Genomic DNA, 27,539 nt, shown 5'->3' on the forward strand with positions numbered 1-27,539 from the left:
CTCGTGTCCCGAGGTGGCTGGCTCTGCTCTCCCCGACGGGTCACGCAAAGAACAGGCGTTCAACTAATACTTAGAGTTAGGATTAACTCGCCCTGCTGCCTGTTCTTATGTCATTTATATAGCCACTTATTTAATTAATGTTACTGGGTGCCAGAAAATACATTAAGCACTGACAATACAGAATGAATGCAGTCAGGTTGGAAATACGTTAGACCAAGGTGAGTAGTACATTAATCCAGAGGTGAGTAGTGAAATTACCATTCCAACAGTAAACTCTAAAAGTTTACTGTTTTGTTTTTTCTTTTCTCAGGTGGGATGGATTAGTTTGTAAGAGGAAAATCACATGGAAAATGTGACTTGCCCTGTCTGAAGGGACTCTGGGTAAGAAAGAATCTGGCATACGACTGAGAAAGAGACAAATGAAAGCTATTCCTGGTAACCAGGTCCCACCGAGCCTGGTACCCACCCTTCCTTCTCAACAGCCTAGAACACAAGGATGGCTTGTCCTCTGGGTGGATCAAAGTGTCTCTGGCCCAGGGAAAGTCATTACGAGGAATGGGCCTCAGAGTCTCACTATTGTCTGTGGAAAGATGAACAACCACTTCTACTTAAGGAATGGCCATGATCCTACTTCCCATTACAGGAGGGACACACACACAGACCACAACCACACAAGAGGACACTGTGTACTGAGCCCATGTAAGGCCAAGTATGCAAAAGCCAGGCCAATGTGGACAGTGTCCTACACCTGGCAACAGTATTATGAAGGGGCATGGTGAGCCCCTGTGTTGACTCAAGGACTGTCACTTTCTCTCCTTGTTCTCCCTCTGATCGTTCTCAGTGAGTGAGTCATGTCTGCTCAGGTTCCAGCCTCAGCAGGGCTCTGAATCGGATATTCACCTTCCACTATCAGCTCTGGGACACACAGGGCGAGGCACTTTGACATATCCGAGCAACTACACACATGGAGTACAGAACCCAGGGTTGACCTACCCTGTGACTTTTTCAATTTTTAGCCAGCCACCTCTGGTTCACCTGTTATCAACAGAAAAAGTTAAGCAAAAGAGAATTTCCAAGTTCAGAAGGATTCGCTTAACAGAGATTTCCCAAAATGCCTTATACAAACAGCAACAGCAGTCAAGATGGTTAACATTGTTACCATCTTAAGAGTCAACATTGTTACCAGCTTAACAGTTAACATTGTTACCATCTTAACAGTCAACATTGTTACCAGCTTGCCTCTCTCGGGAGATGGTCTGCAAGAGAATGTCAAATGCTACTTACCTAACAACTCTAGTCGTTGGCATTGCATCGTGAGAATGCAAAGCATCTCTTTTCACTCCACGATAAAGGAGAACTCCTAAGGGCCTCTGTGACAACACTAAGCTACTAGTTCACTCAGTTTCTCTAACAGCAAACGAGCATTTGTGGTGACCTGGTTCACCAAAACACTAGGAAAATGCACCCTGAAAATAAGGTATTGACATTCATTCACTCATTCAAAAAGATGAACTATTTGAAATTGAGGAGCAGGGCCACAGAGGACAGCATTGGTGAGGACATGCTTAGAGACAGCAGAGTGAAGTCCAAACAGCCAGTCCTGACAACACCAACACCACCCTTCAGTGTTCACTGTAGAGAGAAGGGCTTCCTGTCAGAGTGGAAAGGAACGACCATGGATACCATTCAGACACCAGAGGAGAGGAAACAGGCAACCAGCAGCTGAAGAATACTCACTAGATGAGAATTATGGTTCCACAAAATAAGAACTAAAGGAGAGGCCAACAGAAGAAGAAGAAGAGGAGGAGGAGGAGGAGAAGAAGGAGAAGAAAAAGGTAATAGGAGGATAAAAGCAGTTTAAAAGTGAGTTGGGGGCTTCCCTGGTGGCACAGTTGTTGAGAGTCCGCCTGCCGATGCAGGGGACACAGGTTCGTGCCCCGGTCTGGGAAGATCCCACATGCCACGGAGCGGCTGGGCCCATGAGCCATGGCCGCTGAGCCTGCACGTCCGGAGCCTGTGCTCCACAACGGGAGAGGCCACAGCAGTGAGAGGCCTGCGTACCACAAAAAATAAATAAATAAATTTTTAAAAAGTGAGTTGGTGGTGCTTGGGGAAATAATTCCACCCAGACCTTTGGTCTTCCTGCTGGTTCAGCCATTAATGAGGTCAATGAAACAATGAGTTGTGCTCCCTGTCTATTTGTATGAGAATTATGTTTCAACACAACAAGTTCCTCCATAACAACATTCAATGCTATGAGAAGGTAAGTGAATGTCTACAAAATGTCTACAGTGTCTGCAAAACCCTCCAAGTGAGAAAAGAATAACACATGAATTTTATACAGAGTCAAATGTCATGCATGATAAAGACATTTTCAAATCCACCAGACATCAGAGAATACAGAACTCATGAGCTCATCTTGGAAAAACTATTGGAGGATGAACTCTAATCAATGTAGTGGAATTCCTATATATCCACTAAAGAGACAAAAGCAAGTTTGCTATTACATTCCAATATTTAATTCACTCTTCCTTCTTCCTAGAGTCATAATTTCATACCAGAGGCTGAGAGAGGGATGGTATTTTCTACATGCAAGTCCTCCTCCTGGTGTGTCTGATGCTAGTATACTAATGTGCACTATGGAACTCCAACAGAAGCACGTGGAATGCAATATTTCCCAAGAACCTTTCTCTTACCGACTCTCATGGGACTGGTTTCTGCGGAATATGACTAAGCATTTCAGGATAGTATGCTCATGTCATAAACCAATCCCTATGATACGAACAACACTCCAAAATGTTGACATTACATGATGAGTAAGTAATCAGTTTCTCTGTTCATTCATTCTCCATTCATCTAGCTTTTACTGAGGACTTACTCTGTTTGGGCATCATGCTGGGTAATGGTGACTCAAAGCAGAGTAAAGCACAGGCAAGCCACGAGAGCTCATAGGAAAGTCATCAATTAATAATTATATAATGTTGTGTTTGCTGTAGTATTACTGGTACAGTCAAAGAGTCTAGGGGTGAGAGTGAAAAAAAAGTGTATAATGCTTCACAAACCTGCACCTATTTCAAGGAGAGGGCTGTAAGTGGAATACGACACTGTCCCCTCCTGCCCTGCTCAGAAGAAAGGTGTGTGGTAGGGAAAGCAGAGAAGTGCCAGGAGATCACACCTGCGTGACTGTCCATGCATCTGGGTGTGGGCAACCAGGGAGCGCATGAGTGAGACTAAAGGGTGAAGGCACTAGAAGTGTATGTTTGTGATTCTCCAGGAGCAGAAGTCTCAATCAAACCAGCCTCCTCATCCCGGGGTGCCCCTCTGCCCACAGACCTATGCAGGATCTCCCAGCCTGTGTCCCAGCATTACCCCTCAGGGTCCTGCCCTCCTCACACTCTCCCTCGGGGAAGGACACCCTCCTGGGCACAGGTGCAGATCCAGCCCTGGCCTTGTCATTACCGTGATGAGCGGAGGCCTCTTTTCTTCTCACTAAAACCACTGATGAACCCCAACAAAAGTGTATTCCCAGATTATTTGTTCTTATTGCTGCTTTATATGACTTGCTTTTACAGCTTACTGTTCCGTCAACCCTCCCTCAACCTGACATATGTTCCCAGAAGGTCAACAGCCAGAGGAAACGTGAGCAACCCTGGTTAACCCCAGGCCTCCCTTACAAATCCCTTACTCATGGTTCCTGCAGGAGCCTTTACCCCCTGGACGACTCTTTTCCACAGAACTTGACCTGAGAAGCTAGGGGGTGCCCATTGTGCCCAAATGCCATCACTTAGCTCTGGAGGCAGCTGTCAGTGCCAGCGGGCACAGACATTAACTCCCCTGAGAGGTCATTAGAAGTCTTATAAAAATAAGCTGCTCCCATAAGCATGTCAGCCCAGGCATCCTGGGCAGGCCTCAACATGCCCTGGTGCTCAGTGGCAGTCCAGCTTGGACAGTCACTAAGGGACCCAGGCACCATTTAGTTTTGTAGAGCCGGTAACGCTCAGACTCTGGAATGCTGTGTCTCTTTATTTTGGCCCTTTGTTGCAAAGAGCTTTAATACTCTGCTTTGCTTTCAACTTCACACAGGCAGAATTCCCTGTAAACAAGCACCTTAACACTAGAGTACTGGGCTCTTCAGATGTACTTTCCTAGAGAATAAAATACTGCTAACATAGGCATTTCTATTTGACCTGTGAAGTACCTTTTCTACATTGGGTTTGTGAGAGGATTGGTTCTGGATTGCTGACATCACAGTGTTGATCCTGGGCAGAAAGGATACTGTTGGAGGATACTGAAGGTGCTCTATGGTGTAAAATTAACCAAATCCACTCCCTCTATATCTGAGAAAGAACTTAAGAATCATCACCAGTGAGGAAGGCATGATCTTTTGCATCAAGGGACATTTAGTTGTTTCCTTGGGGCTTCTATCCAAGCCTGACTGTGTAGTGGACTCTGTTTTCCCAGTTCCATGCCTACCCATTTTTCAGAAGACAAGTCCAAGACAGCACTTGTCTTGTAGGAGGGAACAATGTCTTACTATTAAATGAACATCACCTGTAAATGTGCTGCAGCTATCCTTTAGCAGATTGAAGCAATTCCCTTCTGTTCCTAGTTGGCTAAGAATTTTCTTTTTCAAAATCAGAAATGGATATCAAATTTCATCAGAATTTTTCTGCATCTGTTGAGCTGTCTGTAGGATGTTCTCTTTTAATCCATTAGTGTGATGAATCACATTCATTGATTTTACATTGTTAAACCAATTTGGTATTCCTAGAATAAATGCAATTTGATCATGATATCTTATCCTTTTTATATTGCCAGGAAAAACTGTAAACAGCTTTGAAATGGACCGAAAAGATTACTTGGTGTTCTCAATGGAAAAGTAGGAATTTTTTAATTTTAGGTTTTCTGATTTTTATGGGTACTCTACCTTTCTAGTCTTTGAGCTATTTTACAACTCTGTAATTGCAGATAATTGATAGCAATGCAAATGATTCTGATCCATAGACATGTCAATTAAATCTGCCCAGTGGAGAGACAATTCATTCTTCTTCTCACCCATTATGGTAAAAGCCAGTTTATCATCTATTTGTAAACTTCAGCATTTATGTGTAATTTTAAAAATTGTTATTAATTGTATTAAATTTTAATTAATTATGTATTTTTAATATTAATTTTTAATTTTTGTTTAAGTTACATGTGTACAATATGGTGATTCACAATTTTAAAGGTTATACTCCATTTATAATTACTGTAAAGTATTAGCTATATTCCCTGTGCTGTACAATATATCCTTGTAGCTTACTGTATACCTAATTATGTGTGATATTTTAAAATTTTCCTGAGAACTAGCTTATGGGTTCCCTCATTAATTGATGAATTAAATACAAATTTTGACTTTTGTATATTTAATATTATGAAAGTAATAATTATGGTTCTTTAAAAATTATCTCCTAACAGTTCATTTCTAGGTTCAATTTGTTACTACTTTGTTTAGGATATATGCATACATGTTCATGAGTGAAAATTGACCTGATGTGTTCTCATCGTTTCCTTTTTGGGTTTTGGTATCAATGCTATGCTAACCTTTTTCTTTTCTATCAAAGAACTGTATAAGATTGGAGACACTTCTAATTATTTTTTAGAACTTGCCAGTGAAGCCACCTACTTTAAGTTTTTATTGTGGAATGGTTTTAATTATGAATCAGTTTCTTTGAAATTTTAAACCTACCTATTATGATTTTCTATTTTGATTGTTAGTTTTTCTAGGGATCTGTTCATTTCAAATGTGTTGGCATAACTTATGGATATTCTCTTTTTTTTTCAGCTTTTTTATTGAGGTATAATTGACATATAACATTATATTAGTTTCAGGTATACAACATAGCGGTTCGATATTTGTATATCTTGCAAAATGATCACCAGAATTAGTCTAGTTAACATCCTTTACCATACAAGTTAAAAAAATTTTTTTTCTTGTGATGAGGACTTTTAAAATCTACTCTCTTAGCAATTTTCACATATGCAATAAAGTATTATTAACTATGGTCACCATGCTGTATGTTACATCCCCATGACTTATTTTATAACTGGAAGTTTGTACCTTTTGACCCCCTTCACTCATTTCATCCACCCCCAACTCCTGCCTCTAGTAGCCACAAATCTGTTTTCTGTATCCATGAGCTTGGTTTTTATTTTGTTTTGTTTTTTAGATTCCACATATGAGGTCATATAGTATTTGTCTTTCTCTGTCTGACTTGTTTCACTTAGCATAATGCCCTCAAGGTCCAACCATGTTGTTGCAAATGGCACGATTTCATTCTTTTTTGCTCCTGAATAGTATTCCATTGTATACATATATACCACACCCTCTATATCCATTCATCCATCGATGGACACTTAGGTTGTTTTCATATCTTGGCTATTGTAAATAATGCTGCAGTGAACATGGGCGTACATATATCTTTTCAAATTAGTGTTTTCGTTTTCTTTGGATAAATACCCAGAAGTGAAATTACTGGATCATATGGTAGTTCTATTTTTAATTTTTAAGGAACCTCCATACTGTTCTCCGTGATGGCTGCACCAATTTACATTCCCACCAACAGAGCATGTGGGTTCCCTTCTATTCACATCCTTGCCAACACTTGTTATTTCTTGTCTTTTTGATAACTGCCATTCTAACAGGTGTGAGTGTTATCTCACTGTGGTTTTGATTTGTATTTCCCTGATGATTAGTGATGTTGAGCATCTTTTCTTGTACCTGTTGGACATCTGTATCTTCTTTGGAAAAATGTCTATTCAAATCATCTGCCCATTTTTTAAATTAGCTTGCTTGTTTTTTTGTTTATCATTTGTTTGTATTTGTTGTTTGCTATTGAGTGGTATGAGTTCTTTATATATTTGGATATTAACCCATTATCGAATATATGATTTACAAATATTTTACCTCATCCAGTAGGTTGCGTTTTTCATTTTGTTGATGGTTTCCTTTGCTGTACAGAAGCTTTTTAGTTTGATATACTCACACTTATTTATTTTTTCTTTTGTCGCCTTTGCTTTTAGAGCCTGCATTTTCTTTTTTTTTTCTTTTTTTTTTTTGCGGTACACGGGCCTCTCACTGCTGTGGCCTCTCCCGTCGCGGAGCACAGGCTCCGGACGCGCAGGCTCAGTGGCCACAGCTCACGGGCCCAGTCACTCCGCAGCATGTGGGATCTTCCCGGACTGGGGCACGAACCCGTGTCCCCTGCATCGGCAGGCGGACTCTCAACCACTGCGCCACCAGGGAAGCCCTGCATTTTCTTTTTTTAAAGTCTCCAGATTCTATAATGAAACACCTTTTTTTCCATTCCTGCTTTTTGTTATTTGTGCCTTCTCTCATTTTTCTGGATCAGTCTTTCTAGAACCAGTTTTGATCAAGCTATGTTGATTCCCCTTATCATATATTTGTTTTCTATGTCATTCATTTCTAGTCTAAACTTCCTTCTACTTTACTTTGGTTAATTTTGCTGTCCTTTAACTTCTTGAGATCAATGCTTATTTAGCTTACTAATTTCGTCCTTTCTTTCCTAATATATGTATTTAAGGCTATAGATTCTCCTCTAAATATTGCTTTAGCTCTCTCACAAAAGTTTTTAAATGTACTAATTTCATTATCAGTTCAAACTTATTTCGATTATGATTTTTCCTTTGTCCCATTATTTATTTAAAAGTACATTTCTTAAGTTTCAGATATATGTGGCTTTTCCAGTTATCATTCTGTTACTAATTTCTAGCATAATTGCATTTGGTTTAGAAAACACACTGCTTATGATTTTAATTATTTTGAAATAAACTGAAATTTGCTTTTTGGCCCAGGGTCATTTTTGGTATAAGTGTCACGACAGCTTGAAAAAAAGTATATTTGGCAGTCTTGGGTGCAACGTTTTATATATGTTCTTTGGTCAACTGGGTACATCATGTTCTTCTATAGTCTCACTGATTTTTTTTTTTTTTTTGGTTTATACAACAGAAATTTATTTTATTAAAATTCTGAAGGGTAAAAGTCCAAGATCAAGGTGTTGGTAGGGTTGGTTTCTTCTGAGGCCTATAGATGGCTGTCTTCTTCCTATAGTCTCACTGATTTTTGTCCGCTTGTTTTATTAATTACTAAGAGAGGTTTAAACCCCTCACTATTATTTTGTAGTTGTCTCTCTCCTTATAGTTTTTTATTTTATATATATGCTTCATTTATTTTGTATATATATTTTAATGCCCTGTTATTAGGTGCGTGCAAATTTAGAGTGGTCATATATTTCCAGAGAACCTCTCTAGTAACACTTTTTGCTAAAATTCTATTTTGTCTAAAAGTAATATACCATGCCAGCTTTCTTTTGCCTAGTGTTTGCATCCTTTTTTACACCCTTTTATTTTAAGCCTTTTTGTATCCTTATGTTTTAAATTTGTTTCTTGATATTTTTCATCATTCACGTTGAGCATTCCATCCACTTATCACTTATTATAATTACTGATATCTTTGGGCTTCAGTCTACTCTTTTTATATGCTTTTTATTTGCACCACATTCTGTTTCTTTTTCTGTCCTGTCTTGCCTATATTTTACCTTCTCTTAATTTGGAACTTATACACTTTTCCTGTTCTTTTAGTAGTTACAACAGAAATTATAAGAAGCATTTTAAAGTTATCAAAATCTAATATTAATTGATAAATTTACCCTTCTCTTGAATAGTCCAAGAACCTCAGAATATTTTAAATCTATTTATATCTCTCCCAACCAGTATGTTAGTGTCGTAATGTATTTTTAAAAATTAATTAATTTATTTATTTTGGCTGCATTGGGTCTTTGTTGCTGCACATGGGCTTTCTCTAGCTGTGGCGAGCAGGGGCTACTCTTCGTTGTGGTGCGTGGGCTTCTCATCACAGTGGCTTCTTTGTTGCGGAGCACGGGCTCTAGGCACACAGGCTTCAGTAGTTGTGGCATGTGGGCTCAGTAGTTGTGGCTCGCGGGCTCTAGAGCGCACGCTCAGTAGTTGTGGCGCACGGGCTTCATTGCTCTGCGGTATGCAGGATCTTCCCAGACCAGGGCTCAAACCTGTGTCCCCTGCACTGGCAGGCAGATTCCCAACAACTGCACCACCAGGGAAGTCCCTGTATTTTAATTCAATATGTGTATTTTAAACCCAACAAAACATTTAACCCATTCTCTCCTCTTAATTCCATCTTTAACTCATCTGGGATAATTTTCTGGCATTTTAACTTTTAGAATTTCCTTTAGGGTACTCTGCTGGAAGCAAACTCAGTTTTGTTGTATCTGAAAATGTCTATGTCACTTTCATTCTTGCAAGATTTAGAAATCAAAATCTGGGCACTAGGGATGCTCATTTTTACTAAGTTGGTCACTGTTTCTAAGCCATTTAAGTTGACAAAGCATCTGTCTTTCTATCTAGCATCTAAATACTTCCTGGGTTCATATTGTTATTTTCAATTGAGAACTATAGGGTTTTTACTTAACTTCTGTATTACACCTATATCTTTTTTCTTCTACATCTAGAGTCCTCATTCACAATGACACAGAGGATAACTGAATTCAAACATCACATAATTACTCATTTGCTTCACCCAGTATTACAATAGGCTAAAAATAATAATCCAGTACTACTCTACCAGTTATTACCAAATCACTTAAACAATTTTTGCCTATAGTATACCCATTCTCCCCCCATTTTAAGTGACTATATCTACCTTGTTAGGTCATATAGTCATTTGCATACTGTAGTTTCTCTCTTGTAACTTTTTTGTATTTTAAAACATTAAAAAGGTTTTCCAGCCCTGTTCCCCTCACTCACTTTTATATGGACTTTCTCTTTTCTTCATCCCTATTATCCCTGTTCTGCTCAATTTTGATTCTACAGTTTCTCTTCAGTGTAGGACTCTGTCCTGGAAAAGAGTCTTGGCTGGTCTGCTTTTAGAGTAGATAAGAACTAGACTGCTCCAACCCCTTTAGGTCTTACCCAGTGCTGCTTGCACTTACTCACTTTTGAAGTGGACAGTAGTGATACCCATCCAGTTTCAATTGCTGTTAACCCACCACACTTTCCAGTAAATATCTGTTGGATATTTTGGCTGTTTTGGGGTCCATCTGTTTGTAAATAAAACAGGTCTTTACCACAGACTTGGAAAAGCACTGAGGAAAGAATCAGAGGAGGGAGAGATGAGTGTTAGGAGGCTTCATGAAAGAAGAACCGTGGCTCTTAGGCTGGGCCATGAAGGGCAGTCAAAGTGGGAATGAATGTTGACATTCCCCAGGGCTAAGCCCTTGGCCTCCATCTCACTTCCTTTAGGGAGCTCATCCATTCCCATGCCTTCAAACATCACCTTCAAGGCAAACACTCTCTAAGATCTTCAGCTCAGGAATCCTTTTAACATTAGACTTGCAGAGACACTTGGAGGTCCCACAGACATAACAAATTCAGCATAGCCCAACCAAGAATATGACTTTCCCCCTAAACTTTGTCACTGCTTCTCACAAGTTATGATATGTTGTGTTTTCATTTATTTCAAAGTATCTTCTAATTTCTCTTTTTTCTTTGACACACAAGTTATTTAGAAGTACACTGTTAAATTTCTAGATACTTTGGAATTTTTGAAATATTTTTATATTATTGATTTCTACTTAATTCCATAAGCATACTTATATAGTTCCTTTCCTTTGAGTTATATTGAGACTTTTTGAACCCCCAATATAATTTCTCTTGGTGAATGTTCCACGTGTACTTGAAAGAGTGTATATTCTGCTATAGTTTGGTGAAGTGCTCTCTACAAATGTCAATTAGGTCAAGCAGGTTGATAGTGTTATACAAATCTTTTATATCCTTACTGACTTTCTTTCTACTTATTCTATTAACTATTAAGAGGTGAAATCTCTAACTATAGTTGCAGATTTTTCTATCTTTCCAGTTTTATCAGTTCTATCAGTTTTTGCCTCATATATTTTGAAGCTCTGGATTTGGAATGCTATCTTTAGCATACAATATACATTAAATATTCACAAATATATACGAGTCTGTGGAGTCTACTTCTTGACTATTTTGTTCCATTGAGCCATTTATGTATCCCTGTACCAGTTTCACATTGTTTTAATTACTGTGACTTTAGACAACACTTTGATTATTGCTAAGGCAAACCCTCTCCCTTCCTCACAATTAATTTTTCTTTTCAAAACTATCATGGTTCTTTTCATGCATTTACTATTCATTTACTATTCATTCAGAATATGAACTGGTCAAGCTCTTGGTAAGTTTAATCTTAAGTATTTTATACATTTTATAAAATATATATGGTACATATCCCTATTGCTCAGAGATATTTTTCCTATTAAAAAGATATATTAAAGGGGTTGGCCAACTTTCTCTTTGAAGGGCCAGATAATAAATATTTTAGGCATTATGGGCCATGTGATCTCTGCCACTTTGCCATTGCCATTGTAGCACAAAAGCACCTACAGACAATATATAAAGAAGTGGCCATAGAACTCTATTACAAAAACAGGCAATAGGTCAGATTTGGCCTGTGGGCCATAGTTTGCTGACCCCTGATATAGAGGAAGATTTTTGGTGCATAGATATCTTTTATCCATACTTCATAATGAATCTTCTAATACTATACTTTAGTTGAGTCTACTATTTCTATGTGGGCAAAATATCCAAACTGAAGATTACTGTGGGGCTTCCCTGGTGGTGCAGTGGTTGAGACTCCGCCTGCCGATGCAGGGGACACAGGTTCGTGCCCCGGTCTGGGAAGATCCCACATGCCAAGGAGCGGCTGGGCCCGTGAGCCATGGCCACTGAGCCTGAGCGTCTGGAGCCTGTGCTCCGCAACGGGAGAGGCCACAACAGTGAGAGGCCCGCGTACCGCAAAAAAAAAAAAAAAAAAAAAAAAAATTCAAGATTTACAGATTGATATTAGAAACTTTCCCAATATAATGCATAGACTATTCTGATCTCCACTGAATTACATCATACAGAGACATGTATCACTTGCTTTATAGTTTATAATCAAGAATAACTGGTCACTGAAATCTCTTGACCAAAATATCACTGTAATTGTATGAGGCAAAGTCCTATAATAAGATGAATATAATAATGGCCATATCTTTTCAAAAACAGAATATGGAAATTTTCGTTTTCACAACTATGAATTTGGTTTTCCAAAATCTGGTTCCCAAAGCCAACTTCTAAATGTTACAGTGGAGGTGGGGCAGTTATGGAAATAAATGATTTAATGGAACTCTGAAGAAAAAAAATAATTATCATAGATTTTAGTTTGAAAAATATATCTGCTGTAAGAGATACTCAGAAGTAAGTAATACAGATTATATAAAAGTTTATTGGTTAGCTAAAGGGCAGAGAGTAAGAGGCAAGTAGAATGTAATGTTTGCTTTTAACAAAGCAGACTGAGTAATATGTTAAGTGTTCGGGTGGAATAGGAAAGAACTCAAGACGGGCAAAAATTTCCTCTTGGATTTTCTATATAAACATCTGTTTTAGTTTTGGACCGTTCACCAAAGTGCTCATGTGATGGAGAGGAGGAACTCTGCCCACCCATGAAAATGCTTCCCAGACCAACAGGTCCTTGTCCAGCTGCTCTAGAAAGGCAGCTTGTCCTCCAAGGTCCCTGGGGCCCAAGAGGAGTGTAGAAGTATAGGAAAATGGAAGCCAATTTGCATAGACAGTTAACCCATCCTAATCGGACTCTTTAGTGACCTAAGTTTTTCAAACACCACCTACAAGTACAGACTCTAGCTAAAAAACATGGATACGTATCTGTCTTGAAGATGCCTGTAAGAGGTCATGATATGATCTTGCGATCTTGTGATCTGCAGAATCCTCAGCTCCCTTCAGCTGTCTTTCCAAATAAAATCTTAAATAATACAGTTTAAGTCCTTTATTGGGTTCTGTAACCCCTTCAACCAAATAGGCTGCAGTTGTTTTATGTAACTTTCATTTCATTGGAAAATGTGGGAGGGTACTTGATATTACCTAAGTAAGTTCAGTGGGTAAACACCGTCCACCCCAAACCAAATGATGCTGCCTTCAGGGAGTTGTCAGAAAGAAAGTCAAATGATACACCAAGACAGCACATTTGCATAAGCAAAGCCCTTCAGCACAGCTCGAACATGTTCTTTTTGAGGAGGCTCCAAGACACTTGGTAATTTCAAGTGTGAAGCAACAGAATTCTTTCTTACTTTAAAGTCAGAAGCTTCTGAAGAACTTCAAGCACAATTTTATAACAAAGGATATACTGCTCCTAAATACATATATATATATGAAAAACAATGGAATGTTAATTGAATATCAATATCCACTTTCAGAAAACACATTTGTACTTTTCAACCACAAAGAAAAGTGCCTAAAAAGAGCAAACACTTAACCAAGAACTTCTTTATGTAAATACATTTTTAAAAATATCAGGAAGATAAATGATAATAATATAGTTCTTGGTCTAGAACTAGTTAACTGAAGCTTAACTGAACAGAAGGGAAACTGACTCAATCTCAATCTCTTTATATCTTCACTGGATAAATCAAATTTAAACTTTTTTTTAGACGTAGCCTAGTTCAAATGAAACACTTCATATCACTGAACATTGCCTAAAAAAACCCTAAAAAAGATTTAGGGGTACCTGTTTATTTTCATTATCCATATTCTCTTGATCCCCCAATGATTAATGTAACTAATCTGTGACATAAATGATTTCCTTTTTATGACATGTCAGTGACTTTGATATTTTGGTTGCAAATAAATATCCCAAAATTGCCATCCAGAAATTTATGGAAAATAACTTTAGAGATGTTACTTAAAATGGCATTATGGACTAAGCATGTGTGTGGACATTAGGGGACTTCAGTTTCAGTCTTGGCTCCTCTACTTGCTGTCTGAATGACATCATGGAACAAACTTCATTGCTCTGAACTTGAAGTATTTCATCAGTAATATCAGAGCATAACTAACGTCTACCTCAAACGGTGAGAATTCAATGAAACTGTGTAGGCAAAAGAGCTTTACAAATTGTAATGTGCTATACAATGTTCATCTTTATATTCATTATTGTTCTTATTAGAATTTATGCAGTGAGACTTACCTTGTTTGGATCATTCCATAACGTTGTTCTCTCATTTGGCCCACTATATTCATGATGTTGAACTGTAACAGGATGACAGTAATCTTGTATTATCCATAGAGGGGGAAAACACAAAACCCACAGATGCCAAAGGAGTACGCCATACTTCTTTCCAGTAAAAGATATCTCAAGATTTAACCAGAAAGTTCTCATTTTCAGTCATAAGAAAATGTACTATGTTTAACCTTGTCTAATGGATAAGGAAGACTTGTTTAAATGGGTTTCCAGGAAAAAGCAGGAAGCAATCATTTATAATAAGAAATGTTCTCCAAAAGAAATAACAACAAATTTGCCCCTGTGTATACTTTTCTGTTCTCAGAAGGGAGAACTTAAAGCAGCACTGTGATTCTGCAAAAGTCTGAAGCATAGACGACTTTTTCTGGCCACAACAGTAACACAGCTGTTTCTCATATAAAGAGCCCTCTCAACTCAAATGGAGACCCTGAGCAACAGTTGGCCCAACACCAGATTCTGCACCTGTGCACGGAGACCAGCACTACCCAGTGTGGTCACTAAGCTGGTGCAGGTCTGCAAAGGGATGTTGCTAGACCACAATGAGATGAGTCCAGAAACGGGTAATAAGTGTTTAGAAACTCTTACGGCAATCTGACAGTGGTGTAACATTGAGCAGCCTCATCAGTGGAACAAGATATAGACCAGCTCAGGTGTTGCTGAACTTGCCTGAAAAGTCACATGTGGTGTAAGCTGAGGACGAGTCATGTGCAGCAAAACCACATGAAATTTAAGGTTTGTCAACTGTCAGCTATAATCCAAAAGTACATAAAAATCAGAGAAAATGTAAACATTCCTTTATTTATATAATTTGTCATTTCTATAATAATTTAAAATGTTAATTAAGCCTTTAAAAATTTTTATATTGAAATAATTATAGATACATAATAAGTTGCAAAAAATGTAGAGAGAGTCTGTGTATCCTTCACCTAGTTTCTCCCAATTATACCATCCTCTACAACTAGAGTATAACATCAAAACCAAAAAATTGACATTGGTACAATCTACAGAGCTTATTCAGATTTTGCCAGTTTAACATGCAATCTTTTGTGAGAGTGGGCATGTATGTGTATGTATAGTTCTATAAAATATTATCACATGTGAAAATTCATGCAACTGCAACCACGATCAATGTGCACAACAGTTCCCCCACAAGACTTCCTCCTGTTATCCATTAGAACTACCCACCCACCCCAACCCCCAACCCTTGGCAACCAGTAAACTGTTCTCCATCTCTATAGTTTTGTTATTTCAAGGGGATTACATAATGGAATCATGTAATATCTAACTTTTCGAGACTAACTTTTTTTTCATTTAGTCTAATTGCCTCATGATTCATCCAAATTGAGTGTATCAGTAGTTCATTCCTCTTTATTGCTAAATAGTATTCCACAGTATGGACAGGTACCAATTTTTTTAACCATTAAACTTCTTGAAGAACATCTAGGTTGTTTCCCAGTTTTGGGCTATTATAAATAGATCTGCTATGAGCATTTACATACAGGTTTATGTGTGAACATAAGTTTTCTTTTTTATGGAATAAATACCCAAGTGTTATTCCTAAGGTTATATGGTAAGTTTAGTTTAGTTCTGCTTTTGTTTTTTTTAAAGAAAATTTAAAACTATTTTCCAGACTGGATATACCATTTTACGTTCATTCCTATAAGCAACATATGAGTAATCTAGTTTTTTCAAACATTCACCAGCATTTGGTGTTGTCATTATTTTTTATATTAGCCTCTCTGATGGATGTCTAGTGATATTTTATTATGGTTTTTTCTTTAACATCTTTATTGGAGTATAATTGCTTTACAATGGTATGTTAGTTTCTGCTTTATAACAAAGTGAATCAGTTATACGTACACATATATCCCCATATCTCTTCCCTCTTGCGTCTCCCTCCTCCCACCCTCCCTATCCCACCCCTCTAGGTGGTCACAAAGCACTGAGCTGATCTCCCTGTGCTATGCGGCTGCTTCCCACTAGCTATCTATTTTACGTTTGGTAGTGTATATATGTCCATGCCACTCTCTCACTTTGTCACAGCTTACCCTTCCCCCTCCCCATATCCTCAAGTTCATTCTCTAGTAGGTCTATGTCTTTATTCCCATCTTTCCCCTAGGTACTTCATAACAATTTTTTTTTTAAGATTCCATATATATGTGTTAGCATATGGTATTTGTTTTTCTCTTTCTGACTTACTTCACTCTGTATGACAGACTCTAGGTCCATCCACCTCACTACAAATAACTCAATTTGTTTCTTTTTTATGGCTGAGTAATATTCCACTGTATATATGTGTCACATCTTCTTTATCTATTCATCTGTCGATGGACACTTAGGTTGCTTCCATGTCCTGGCTATTGTAAATAGAGCTGCAATGAACATTGTGGTACATGACTCTTTTTGAATTATGGTTTTCTCAGGGTATATGCCCAGTAGTGGGATTGCTGGGTCGTATGGTAGTTCTATTTTTAGTTTTTTAAGGAACCTCCATACTGTTCTCCATAGCGGCTGTATCAATTTACATTCCCACCAACAGTGCAAGTGGGTTCCCTTTTCTCCACACCCTCTCCAGCATTTATCGTTTGTAGATTTTTTGATGATGGCCATTCTGACCGGTGTGAGATGATATCTCATTGTAGTTTTGATTTGCATTTCTCTAATGATTAATGATGTTGAGCATTCTTTCATGTTTTTTTTTTTTTTTTTGCGTTACGCGGGCCTCTCACTGTTGTGGCCCCTCCCATTGTGGAGCACAGGCTCCGGACGCGCAGGCTTGGCGGCCATGGCTCACGGGCCCAGCCGCTCCGCGGCATGTGGGATCCTCCCGGACTGGGGCACGAACCCGCGTCCCCCGCATCGGCAGGCGGACTCTCAACCACTGCGCCACCAGGGAAGCCCTTCTTTCATGTTTTTGTTGGCAATCTGTATATCTTCTTTGGAGAAATGTCTATTTAGATCTTCTGCCCATTTTTAGATTGGGTTGTTTATTTTTTTGATATTGAACTGCATGATCTCCTTGTAAATTTTGGAGATTAATCCTTTGTCACAAAAGACCCGAATAGCCAAAGCAATCTTGAGAAAGAAAAAGGAGCTGGAGGAATCAGGCTCCCTGACTTCAGACTATACTACAGAGCTACAGTAATCAAGACAGTATGGTACTGGCACCAAAACAGAAATATAGGTCAATGAAACAGGAGAGAAAGCCCAGAGATAAACCCACGCACATATGGTCACCTTATCTTTGATAAAGGAGGCAAGAATATACAGTGGAGAAAAGACAGCCTCTTCAGTAAGTGGTGCTGGGAAAACTGGACAGCTACATGTAAAAGAATGAAATTAGAACACTCCCTAACACCATACACAAAAATAAATTCAAAATGGATTAAAGACCTAAATGTAAGGGCAGACACTATCAAACTCTTAGAGGAAAACATAGGCAGAACACTCTACGACATAAATCACAGCAAGGTCCTTTTTGACCCACCTCCTAGAGAAATGGAAATAAAAACAAAAATAAACAAATGGGACCTAATGAAACTTCAAAGGTTTTGCACAGCAAAGGAAACCATAAACAAGACGAAAAGACAACCCTCAGAATGGGAGAAAAATTTGCAAATGAAGCAACTGACAAAGGATTAATCTACAAAATTTACAAGCAGCTCATGCAGCTGAATATCATGGTTCTAATTTCATTTCCCTAAAGGTTAATGAAGCTGAGCATCTTTTCATGTGCTTATTTATCATCAATACATCCTCATTGTTGAAATGTCATGTCTTTTACCCATTTTCTAACTGAATCACTTGCCTATTTATTTACTTATTTATTTTACTATTGAGTTTTGAGGGTTCTTTATATACTCTAGATGTGAGACCTTTGTTGGATATGTGGATTGCAAACAGTTTCTCCAAGTCTATAGCTTGTCCTTTCATCCACTTCATAGCATCTTTCATAGAACAAATAATTTTAATTTGCTTTTCCCCTAATATTAGTGATGGCAAGAATGTCTGCTCTCACCTTCTGTTTTCAACACACTTGAAGTTCCAGGTAGCTCAATAAGACCAGAAAAAAGAAATATGAGGCAAATGAATTGGAAAGGAAGAGGTAAGTGTGTCCCTACTTGCAGATGGAATGATTGTCTATGCAGAAACTCCCAAGGAATCTGAAAACAAAACAAAACAGGACAAAAAAACCTCTTAGAACTAATAAGTGAGTTCAACAAGATCATAGGATACAAGATCAACATGCAAAAATCAACTGCATTTGGGGACTTCCCTGGTGGCACAGTGGTTAAGACTCCATGCTCCCAATGCAGGGGGCCCAGGTTCGATTCCTGGTCAGGGAACTAGATCCCACATGCATCCTGCAACTAAGAGTTCACATGCCACAACTAAGGAGCCCGCCTGCCGCAACTAAGGAGCCCACGTGCTGTAACTAAGACCCAGCACAAGCAAATAAATAAATATTTTTTAAAAACACAAAAATCAACTTATTTGTACATATGTGTACACACAACGAACACGGTAGTAAAAACACAATACCATTTACAATAAAATAAATCCAACAAAACACGTACAGAAGCTATATGCTGAAAATGACAAAATGCTGATGAAAGAAATCAAAGAAGACCTAAATAAACTGAGAGACATACCACATTCATATTGGAAGATCCAACATAGTAAAAATGTCAATTCATCCTATCAAAATCCCTCAAGCTTTTCTGTAAACATAGACAAGCTAATTTTAAAATTTATATGGAAAGGCACAGACCTATAATGGTTAAAACAATTTTGCAAGAGAAGGAATCACTCTCCCTGATACTAAGACTTCCTATATAGCTACAGGAATCCGAAGTGTGGTAATGGCGAAAGGATAGACACACAGATAAATGAAACAGAATACAGAACTAGAAACAGGCCCCATACAAACAGTCCCAATGATTTCTGACAAAGGTGTAAAAACAATTCAGTGGAGGAAGAACAGCAAGTGAACCTTGACCTAAACTTTGCCCCTTATAAAAAAATTAACTCAAAATGGACTATGGACTTAAATGTAAAACATAAGACTACAGAACTTTAGAAAAGGACATAGGAAAAATTCTTTAGGACCTAAGGATTCTTTAGGCTAGGTGAGGAGTTCTTAAACTTGACACCAAAAGCATGATCCATAAAAGGAAATATTGATAAAATGGAACTTCAATGAATTTAAAAACCATTGTTGCTTGAAAGTCTGTTAATTTGTAATTTAAGATTAGGCAAATTATGAAAATATATTTGTATTATTCATTTTTAACCTTAATTTACTGATGGCAAAAGCCGCTGCCCTGGATTGTCTTGACAAGAAAAGGCACAGCTTTTCTGAATATAGCTGTAGTGGTTAACCAAATGATAATAGTGTAAGTAACTACAAAGAAATGAAGACCAAAAGAGTTCATGTTAATTTTACCTAGCATTATGATTCCTCATACATTGAGTTTTATAGCCATTATTAATTGTGAATTGCTAAAACCACACTTGTATTAATTGCAAAGATGTACTGGCTAACAAAGCAAAGAAACCATTAAAATGTACTTGTCACTTACAAAACAAAAGCAATAAGTTCCAAGACAAAAGAATTATTTTAAAAAATACTAAAATAAAAAGCTCATGTTCAACATTTCACATGTAACATTAATACTCTGCAGACTTACAAAATAGCACTTTGAATTGCTAAGACTAAAAACCCTTACACGATTGCCAGATAATGGTGACAGACTGTACTGAAGGTGCTTTATTGAAAATCTGAGCTGAAGGTATGGCAAAAAAAGATAGTTAAAGTACCATTTTCTAATGAAGCCACAGCTTGATGAATTCAGGGACTGGCTAGTGATGCGAAGTGGTACCAACTCACAAAACAAAAGTAGCAAAGTATTTACCATTGCAACTTACTGACTACACAGCTATTGCTAACATAGTGATTTGGTATATGTGTGATTTGAAAATGATGTGATAAGAAGGAAGAATTCTTCCTTTTCTCAGTTTAATTACTGATAAACACAACTAACTAGTCTTAAATTGCATAAAAATGCAAAGTACTACACTGTCATCAAATGTAATTTGTAAGTTTTGTGTAGGATTATGTTCTGGTAGTAGAGCTGCAATGACAACAAAACAAGTCTGAGGTAGTTATACAGATTAAAGAATTTATCCCAAAAGATAAACCAACACACTGCTTCATCAAGAAAGTCTTGCTACCAAAAAAAAAAAAAAAGAAACCTGCCAGATGAACTGGACAGTGTGTTTAGTGATGTGGATGTGGTAAGAATTTTTGATTTCGTAAAGGTTAATGTGTTAAATTTTGGATTACTCACTTCATTATGTGATAATATGGTAACTGATAATTAACAACTATTATTGCATGTTGAAGACGGTTAGAGGGGAAAGTTCTATGGAGAATGTTTCAACTACAGAGCAATACCAGTGCTGGCAAGAGAAGAGCCAGTTTGCTCTCAATGTTTTAAGGATTTTTAAGCAGGCTTACTTAAAAATAAAAATGACTATAAAATAACAATAAAAAGAAATAAATGGTTACATATTCTCAGATTTTCATATCCTTTAGAGTTATAATTGATAAACTAATCTTAAAATGTTAGCCACACACGGCTGGTATACAGCTTGCAGCATGTAAGACTCCCTGTGTGATTTCCACAACGCACAAACTGGTCTACATCCTGTTCACCAAGGCCAACCCACTGTCATGCTCTTGGATGTCACAGCAAGATATCAAACTGCTTTGAAAGTTTCTAAATGCTTACTCTCAATTCCAGAAAACTTATCTTGCTGCAAATAACACAGATTGTTGCTGGTCCAAGACCATACTTTAAGTAGCTCTGGTGGACAAAATTTCTGAAAAGAGGAGAGAGGGGCATAAGTAAGAACATTTGACAGCTCAAGGCTCTATGAAAAGCCAATAAGGCAACAATAGATGCATTTCTTTTTTTTGAACCACTATTTTCCATCAAATCTAAGCATCCTTAATTGTAAAATACGTCACTATTTTACATAATGCTAAGAAAAACACTGTCAATTAAGCTGACAGATGACTTATTATAAAACACATTTTGAGTTTAAAGAAGGTATAATGATGGGGAAAAAAAAGTGCTCCTCAGAATCACAAAATACAATATTTATAGTTTTTATAGTTTCTATAAGGAATATAAAATAAGAACAAATATAAACAAATTAATTATGACGAAGAATATATAAAATAAAATTATGCTAATGCGTTTTCTGTTAAAAGGATAAAACAACATTAATTATAGGAACAGGTAACATCCGATTCATACTACTTAAATTTTCAGCATTTTGGGGACATTTGTCATTTTTTTACCACCCAGTTTATATTCATTCTTTATTAAAAAAAACAAAACAAAACTCTCAGTGTGCTTTGGAAAACCATTCCTCTCTCATTCTCAGCTGTATGGCCTGGAGTAGTCCTGACAGACCTTAATGGACCAGCATCTCCCACAGTGATCAGTTTAGGGAAAGGGCTATAACTGAAGTGGAAACAGTGAAATGCTAGGAGATATTGGCTCAAGCTTCTGAGAAAAATAAACTCCCTCTGTCCTCCAGGGAGTTTCTGGGAGAGGACATTTTTCTACCCCCGACGTAATACTACCTTAGAATGGAGAGTTGTAGAACCCATGCAGCCAATTTGCTATCACAAGGGGGAGTTTGTCACTCTTGGGGTATAACTACATAAAGCCTAAGAGAGCAGAGATTTAACATTTGTTCTGATAACAAGATAACTCTGCAAAATTTGCCTACCAGGACAAATGCCTCGTAGCCCCTGTTGTCTTACGACCGAGGTGTGGATTTTCATACTCCTTGTGGACATGGTGAGAGCCGCTTTCCCCCGCCACCCCGCAGTGCCTGCTAACTAATGTCTTCCCCTCCTCACTTCTGCAGCACGGGAAAGCAGTTCAGTAAAAGTAGGCCTTTTGGGGCACAGATCCAAAGCCACATTCCCTAATTAATCAGTAATAAAGATCATAGTAGAATCACCGTATGTCTAATTCTTGTGTTTATCCCTTAGCTGGTTCCAAATTTAGGAGGAAAATAAAGAATTGTTAACGGTTGACTCAAACCCAACAATATTATTAGCCTTATTTTACATATGAGAAGACTAGGTTTCAGAGAAGATGAGCAATTTGCAGAAAGTCACCAAAATCTAAAATGTGTGGCAAAACTGGCAGTCAAACCCAGGGACCTCTCATTAACTCTGAAGTCTACTTTTTTTTCCCAATGTGCTCACATGCATGTATTTCTGTTCATTAAAAATAGGCACACATCATCAACATTCTCTAACAAGATTCTAAAAACTGTATGCGTGGGTGGAGGGAAAGAAAAGGAAGATGAACTCATGTTTACGATGCACCTACCACGCTCCAGACACTGTCCGAAGCCATTCATTTGCATTGCGTACTTTAATTCTCACAACCACCTCCAAGAACCTGCAGCAGTTAAGTGAGAAGCAGGTATCCAAAGCTCACAGGCTCTCTATTTACTCGGTTGCTCTTGAAGGCCAAATATTAGTCTTCAGTTATTAGAAGGCTGTTAAAAGTATAGTGTTTACTAACAGCATCAGTTTATCTGCTTAATTCACACACTTACTGAAAAGTTCTTTTCAACAGCACGGAACACAACATCCACACATAGGAACACCCCTGTCCGGCCCATGCCAGCACTGCAGTGAACAATGATGGGTCCTGTAAGGTGGCTCTTCCTCACAAAACGAACATACTTTATAAAACCTTCTGCTGAGGCAGGAGTGCCATGGTCTGGCCACTTGGTGAACTGCAAGTGTTTTACAAAGTGACTAGCTCCTGTCTGTGGGGGTGGGGTGGGGAGGGAGAGAGGGAGAAAGGGAAAGAGAGAGTGTGGGAGAGAGGGAGAGAGGGAAGGAGGGAGGGAGGGAGAGGAAGGCAGAGAGAGAGGAGAGATTTATCAACGTCTTATAGTAGAGATCTTCTTTTAATTTCTAATATGCCAGAAATAGTAATACTAATTGCTATATGGTAATAGGATAATAAAAATAAAAATACTAACAGGTGACAGGAATTCAGCCCTTACTCTGTGCCAGGTACTGTGCTAAGGACTTCACACGCATTATCTCATTTAATCCTCACATCAACCCTGGGGAGGCAAGCACTGTGATATCCTCAGTTTACAGATGAAAAGTAAGCGTTTGATTGACTGATAGATGTATGCTAGGTCAGAAGGCTCATATGTTTAGAGCTGGGACAATAGTGCAGTCCTCCCAAATCTAACTCTACCATCTTTCTTCTGCACCATGAGAATGTAGAAGAGTCCAAACAAACCAAGAATCCAAAACACTTAGGATGAAAGATGAGCTGACATGTTAGGAATAAGATAGAAAAGCAATCTATCTCGGCTTAAATATTATGATACTAAATTTAATTAAAACAGTAAGTGCTGTCAAGCTGCTTAACCGGGATTTGGTGGGGGGCAACCTCCTCCGGTGATGAGAATTGGGCAGTTAATGACCACGTGAGTAGACTCTGGTCCCCGCTCTTGTGCTGAACCCCCTGAAAGTGGAGCCATGGAACTCTCCTCAGGCTTGACAGATAAAGCACTTTGAGTTTACCGATCATCCCTTCCAGAGGGTTCACCCTTTCCCCAATGTGGAGCCCTTGTTTTACTTCACCGGGCACCCTCGTGAAAAAACTCAGGAAGGGTTTCTCACTGCTCCTCTGCTTCTCCCTAATGTACCACCTTTTTCTGCGTTCCAAATAGAAATACAATTTTCCTAAGTTCCAAACAGAAAACCTCAATTTTGAATCATCGGCACATGAAATTGGATGAGGAAATCGACACTTGAAAATCTTGTGAAGGCACCCAATTGAGGATAGCTCTCACTCCATCACATATCTTAGGGATTAAACCTTTCACGCACTGTTGACCACTGAGAACCTGCACGAAGGTGGCCTCACTGGTTTCCTGACACAGTGCCATGATGCAGATTCTCCAAACATCAACCCCATGGTCTTGAGGCTTGCGGGCCTCAGCCCAAAGGCCACCATCCTAGACGCCCTTGTCAAGGGTGCACAGGTGGAACTGAGCATTTGAATCCTTGCAGACAGATCATCCCTCTGGGCCTCCCACCTGGCCTGTATTCTCCAAGCATGCTGTCCTTCTCCTGCCATAGCAAGTATCACATGTTATTTGGAACTGGTGTTTTCCTCCCCCACTAGACTGTAAGCACTCTAAGAGTTGAGGCTGTTTCTGTTTTCTATCTCCAGCATCTGGCACAATACTTGGTTAATAGGAGGGAATCAACAAGTCTTAGGAGAGTGAAGGATCAGGCAAATCCTCAGGTGTACGGAGCAAGCACAGGGCCTAGCACACAGCCAGCAAGCTCTCCATCAATGTCAGCCATTATTACTATTCTTGGCTTCGTCACCACTCTATGCTCCGATCCTCATGCTCTTCAATTCTATCCTTTTCCCCCCCCCGCCACTTCTCTAGCTCTTCAACATCTCCCTTTGCACTCAGGCCCCCATCCCACAGTAAAGTCGTGGAAACCATCATCACTTCCCTAAATGCTTCTTCCACTTCCTGGCCTTGCCTCCCATGGGCACTGCACTCTGCAGCCCTCTCTAATCAAGGCCACCTATTTTCCTGTACTCCAGGTACCACAGAGCCTAGAGATTAGGTTGCATACCGCTAGCTGCCCAATGCTATTTCCAATTCATTATTCCTTCTCTTTGTACGAAAACCTCTCTTCCTTTTGAGTTTCATACCTCTTAGCTTCACCTTCTCATCGCTATCACCCTACCACAGATTGTGACCAGGCAAATTTGGGATCTCAACAACCAAACAGACACTCTAACCTCACATTTTTATTTCTCTCTTGCAGAGGAGACCATTTCTTTCTTCTAGTCCTCACAATGTGATCACTCCTTAGACTCACCATCATCTATAATGTCCAATATCAAAAATCTTCCAGTTCTTAGATTCCAACATCATTTTCTGAGCAGAAGCTGTTACGCTACCACCTCATTTGTGCTTCACTTCAACTCCAACAATGTGACTAAACGGAGCTCTCCTGTCCTTGTTGTCCTCCATTTCCTCCTAGCCCGATTCCATCCATCTCCCTAAATTTAGACTTCATGGCTAATTATCTAAATCATTCTCTTACCAAACTGTCAACTCCTTTCATCCTTTGAATCCTGCCACATACACTAAGCAACATCCCTCCCTGGGTAAGTCTCATAACCTGTGTTCAGGAATCCCATGGTTAGGAAAAAATTAACCACATAGTTGCATATTTTATTGTTATCGCAAATTATGGGTTCCAACCTCAGCACCTCCAGCAACCCTTTTCCTGATCATTGCCTGTGCTCCAATCAACTTCTTTGATGATGACTCCAAATCTCATCACTCTTTTCAAGTTTCTGGTTTAACTCCCATCCCCTTCACTCCTATAGAACACATGTATCACCTACCTGCTAATCAAATCCACTTAGAGCAATGTAACATCGCCTTCTCCTATAAATCATTCCTTTTCTGTTTTCTGAGTCTGTTAGAGCAAGAAATGAATTATTCTATGAATTATTCTAGACCATTACTTCCCAATAGAACTTTCTACAATGATGCAGATGCTCTATATCTTTGCTGCCCATATGGTAGCCACTAACATGTGATTAAATACTAGAAGTGTGGATACTATAAATGAGAAACTGAATTTGTTATTTTATGTAAGTTTAAATAATTTAAATATAAAATAGCCAAATGTGGCTATCGCATTTGACAGCATAATTTTTGAACGCTACTTATAAGTCATAAGTCACAAAAAGTCTGCCAATTTTATCTGAAAAACACCAGAGTCTTTGCTTTCTATCTAATTGTTAACTGCCCTAGTTGATCATGGACGCTTCTTACTAAAATTGTTCAATGTCTCCCAATTATCTTCATAATGAAGTTCATATTCCTTAGCTGAAATCCAAGACATTTCATGTTCTGGCTTTCTCTACTTATTTTCTATAGCCTCATCTCACCTCTCACTACTCCCTGGCATTGAACTTTTACATTCCAGAAACACTTAACTACTTGTATCTCTCTATACATATCCCATGCTATTTTATACCTTGATCATCTACTTCCTCTTTCCATCTTTCTCATTTGGGTTATTCTCAATCCAGATGTCACCTCCTCTAGCAAGTCTTCCCCCCAAGCCCAAGGAGAGCTAAGTACTTCCCTTCTGAGCTCCCAAAGCATCCCATACAAATCTCAATATTACCACATTCATTGAGCACAGTAACTGGAGGTACCAGTAAGCGCACTGAACTCTTTGCTACTCAGTAAGGAGCAACAGTGCCTAGCACAGTGATTATCAGGATATCTTAAGGACTCCATACACATCTGTCACTCTCAGCAGAAGCAGCCGAAGTACATCCCAGGATTAGGCAACTTCCAACACTCACTCTCAACCGCCCCAACTCACCTTTTCAATTTTTTCATCTCTCCAGTCAGAGTTTGGTTAGGCAGAAGTAGAGGTGGTGTTGTCTTAGTTTCTGGTACCAGGGAGAAGTAAAAACAAGTTACTTTAAAAAGTATCCCCAGCTATGTCCCATCTTACCCCTAACTTCTCATCCTGACACGTGTGCTTATATAATGAAATATATATCTAACACTGATTTTTTTTAACTTACGGACTTCTTGACAACTTGAAATATTCGAATGATGAAATATTGAAGTATCTGGTAGTTCTCCAGGAAGATATGACAATTTTTCAGTTCCAAAAGTTTCTTCACAGCAACAGGCCAGTAATGGTGGCATTTGATAACTCCACCTTCTACCTCTCTGGTTATCATGACAATAACATTAGAATTATTTTCCAAAACTATTCGCCAAAAGTCATTTGTGGTAGTTGGCAGTGGTCCTTGGGTAGCAATAATAATAATACTTCTCCAGAATTGACTATTTTAATATAACTAGCATTGATGTAGTCCTTGTTTTCTCCAAGAGGAACACACGTTGAATCATCTATTACAAACACAGAAACATAGGGTAGACAAAGGAAAAGCAGGAGATGCAATACACCCAGATTTCATGAAACCCTTTCACACAGGTAAATCCATTTATCTCTTTGACCAACAGAGAAGGTGGCATAGGAATTTCTTTTCAAAGGGTTATTTCAGTCCATGAATTTAAATTTTTCCCTCCCCAAAATCTACTGGCATGACCTAAGAAACATACAATTAGGTTAAGGTAGCTTTTTAAAAAATCAGTTTCTGAACAGAGAAGGATGCCATCGGTATCCAGACATTTTGAGAGATTTCTGTTACAT

At 38.5% G+C, this 27,539-nt stretch overlaps 1 protein-coding gene across 2 annotated transcripts; it reads right to left on the bottom strand.

The window, feature by feature from the left end:
* Positions 1-13,195: 13,195 nt before the first annotated feature.
* PTPN20 (protein tyrosine phosphatase non-receptor type 20) lies at positions 13,196-27,236 on the bottom strand. 2 transcript variants are annotated; one of them, XR_003431125.1, is made up of 4 exons: positions 26,902-27,236; positions 22,841-23,056; positions 14,135-14,196; positions 13,196-13,300 (listed from the first exon to the last, which is right to left on the bottom strand). XR_003431125.1 is itself a non-coding variant. In XM_027098526.1 (3 exons), exons 1-3 carry the CDS (start codon positions 27,061-27,063, stop codon positions 14,131-14,133), a joined length of 444 nt encoding a protein of 147 aa, XP_026954327.1. The 2 variants fall into 2 exon arrangements, 1 of the variants encoding a protein (XP_026954327.1); XM_027098526.1 differs by lacking the exon at positions 13,196-13,300 and having other exon boundaries at positions 14,131-14,196; positions 26,902-27,063.
* Positions 27,237-27,539: the final 303 nt, after the last annotated feature.

This window comes from Aethalodelphis obliquidens, unplaced genomic scaffold (assembly GCF_003676395.1).
Source record: "Aethalodelphis obliquidens isolate GAN/ISIS:26980383/991018 unplaced genomic scaffold, ASM367639v1 scaffold124, whole genome shotgun sequence".
Taxonomy (NCBI): domain Eukaryota; kingdom Metazoa; phylum Chordata; class Mammalia; order Artiodactyla; family Delphinidae; genus Aethalodelphis; species Aethalodelphis obliquidens.

Coding starts and splice junctions, on each gene's coding strand:
- PTPN20 (XM_027098526.1), bottom strand. CDS start 27,063: ATGATAACCAGAGAGGTAGAAGGTGGAGTTATCAAATGCCACCATTAC. Junction 23,057..26,901: donor TTCAAGTTGTCAAGAAGTCC/GTAAGTTAAAAA, acceptor CCACCCCCACAG/ACAGGAGCTAGTCACTTTGT. Junction 14,197..22,840: donor CTGTTGAAAAGAACTTTTCA/GTAAGTGTGTGA, acceptor ATCCTGTTACAG/TTCAACATCATGAATATAGT.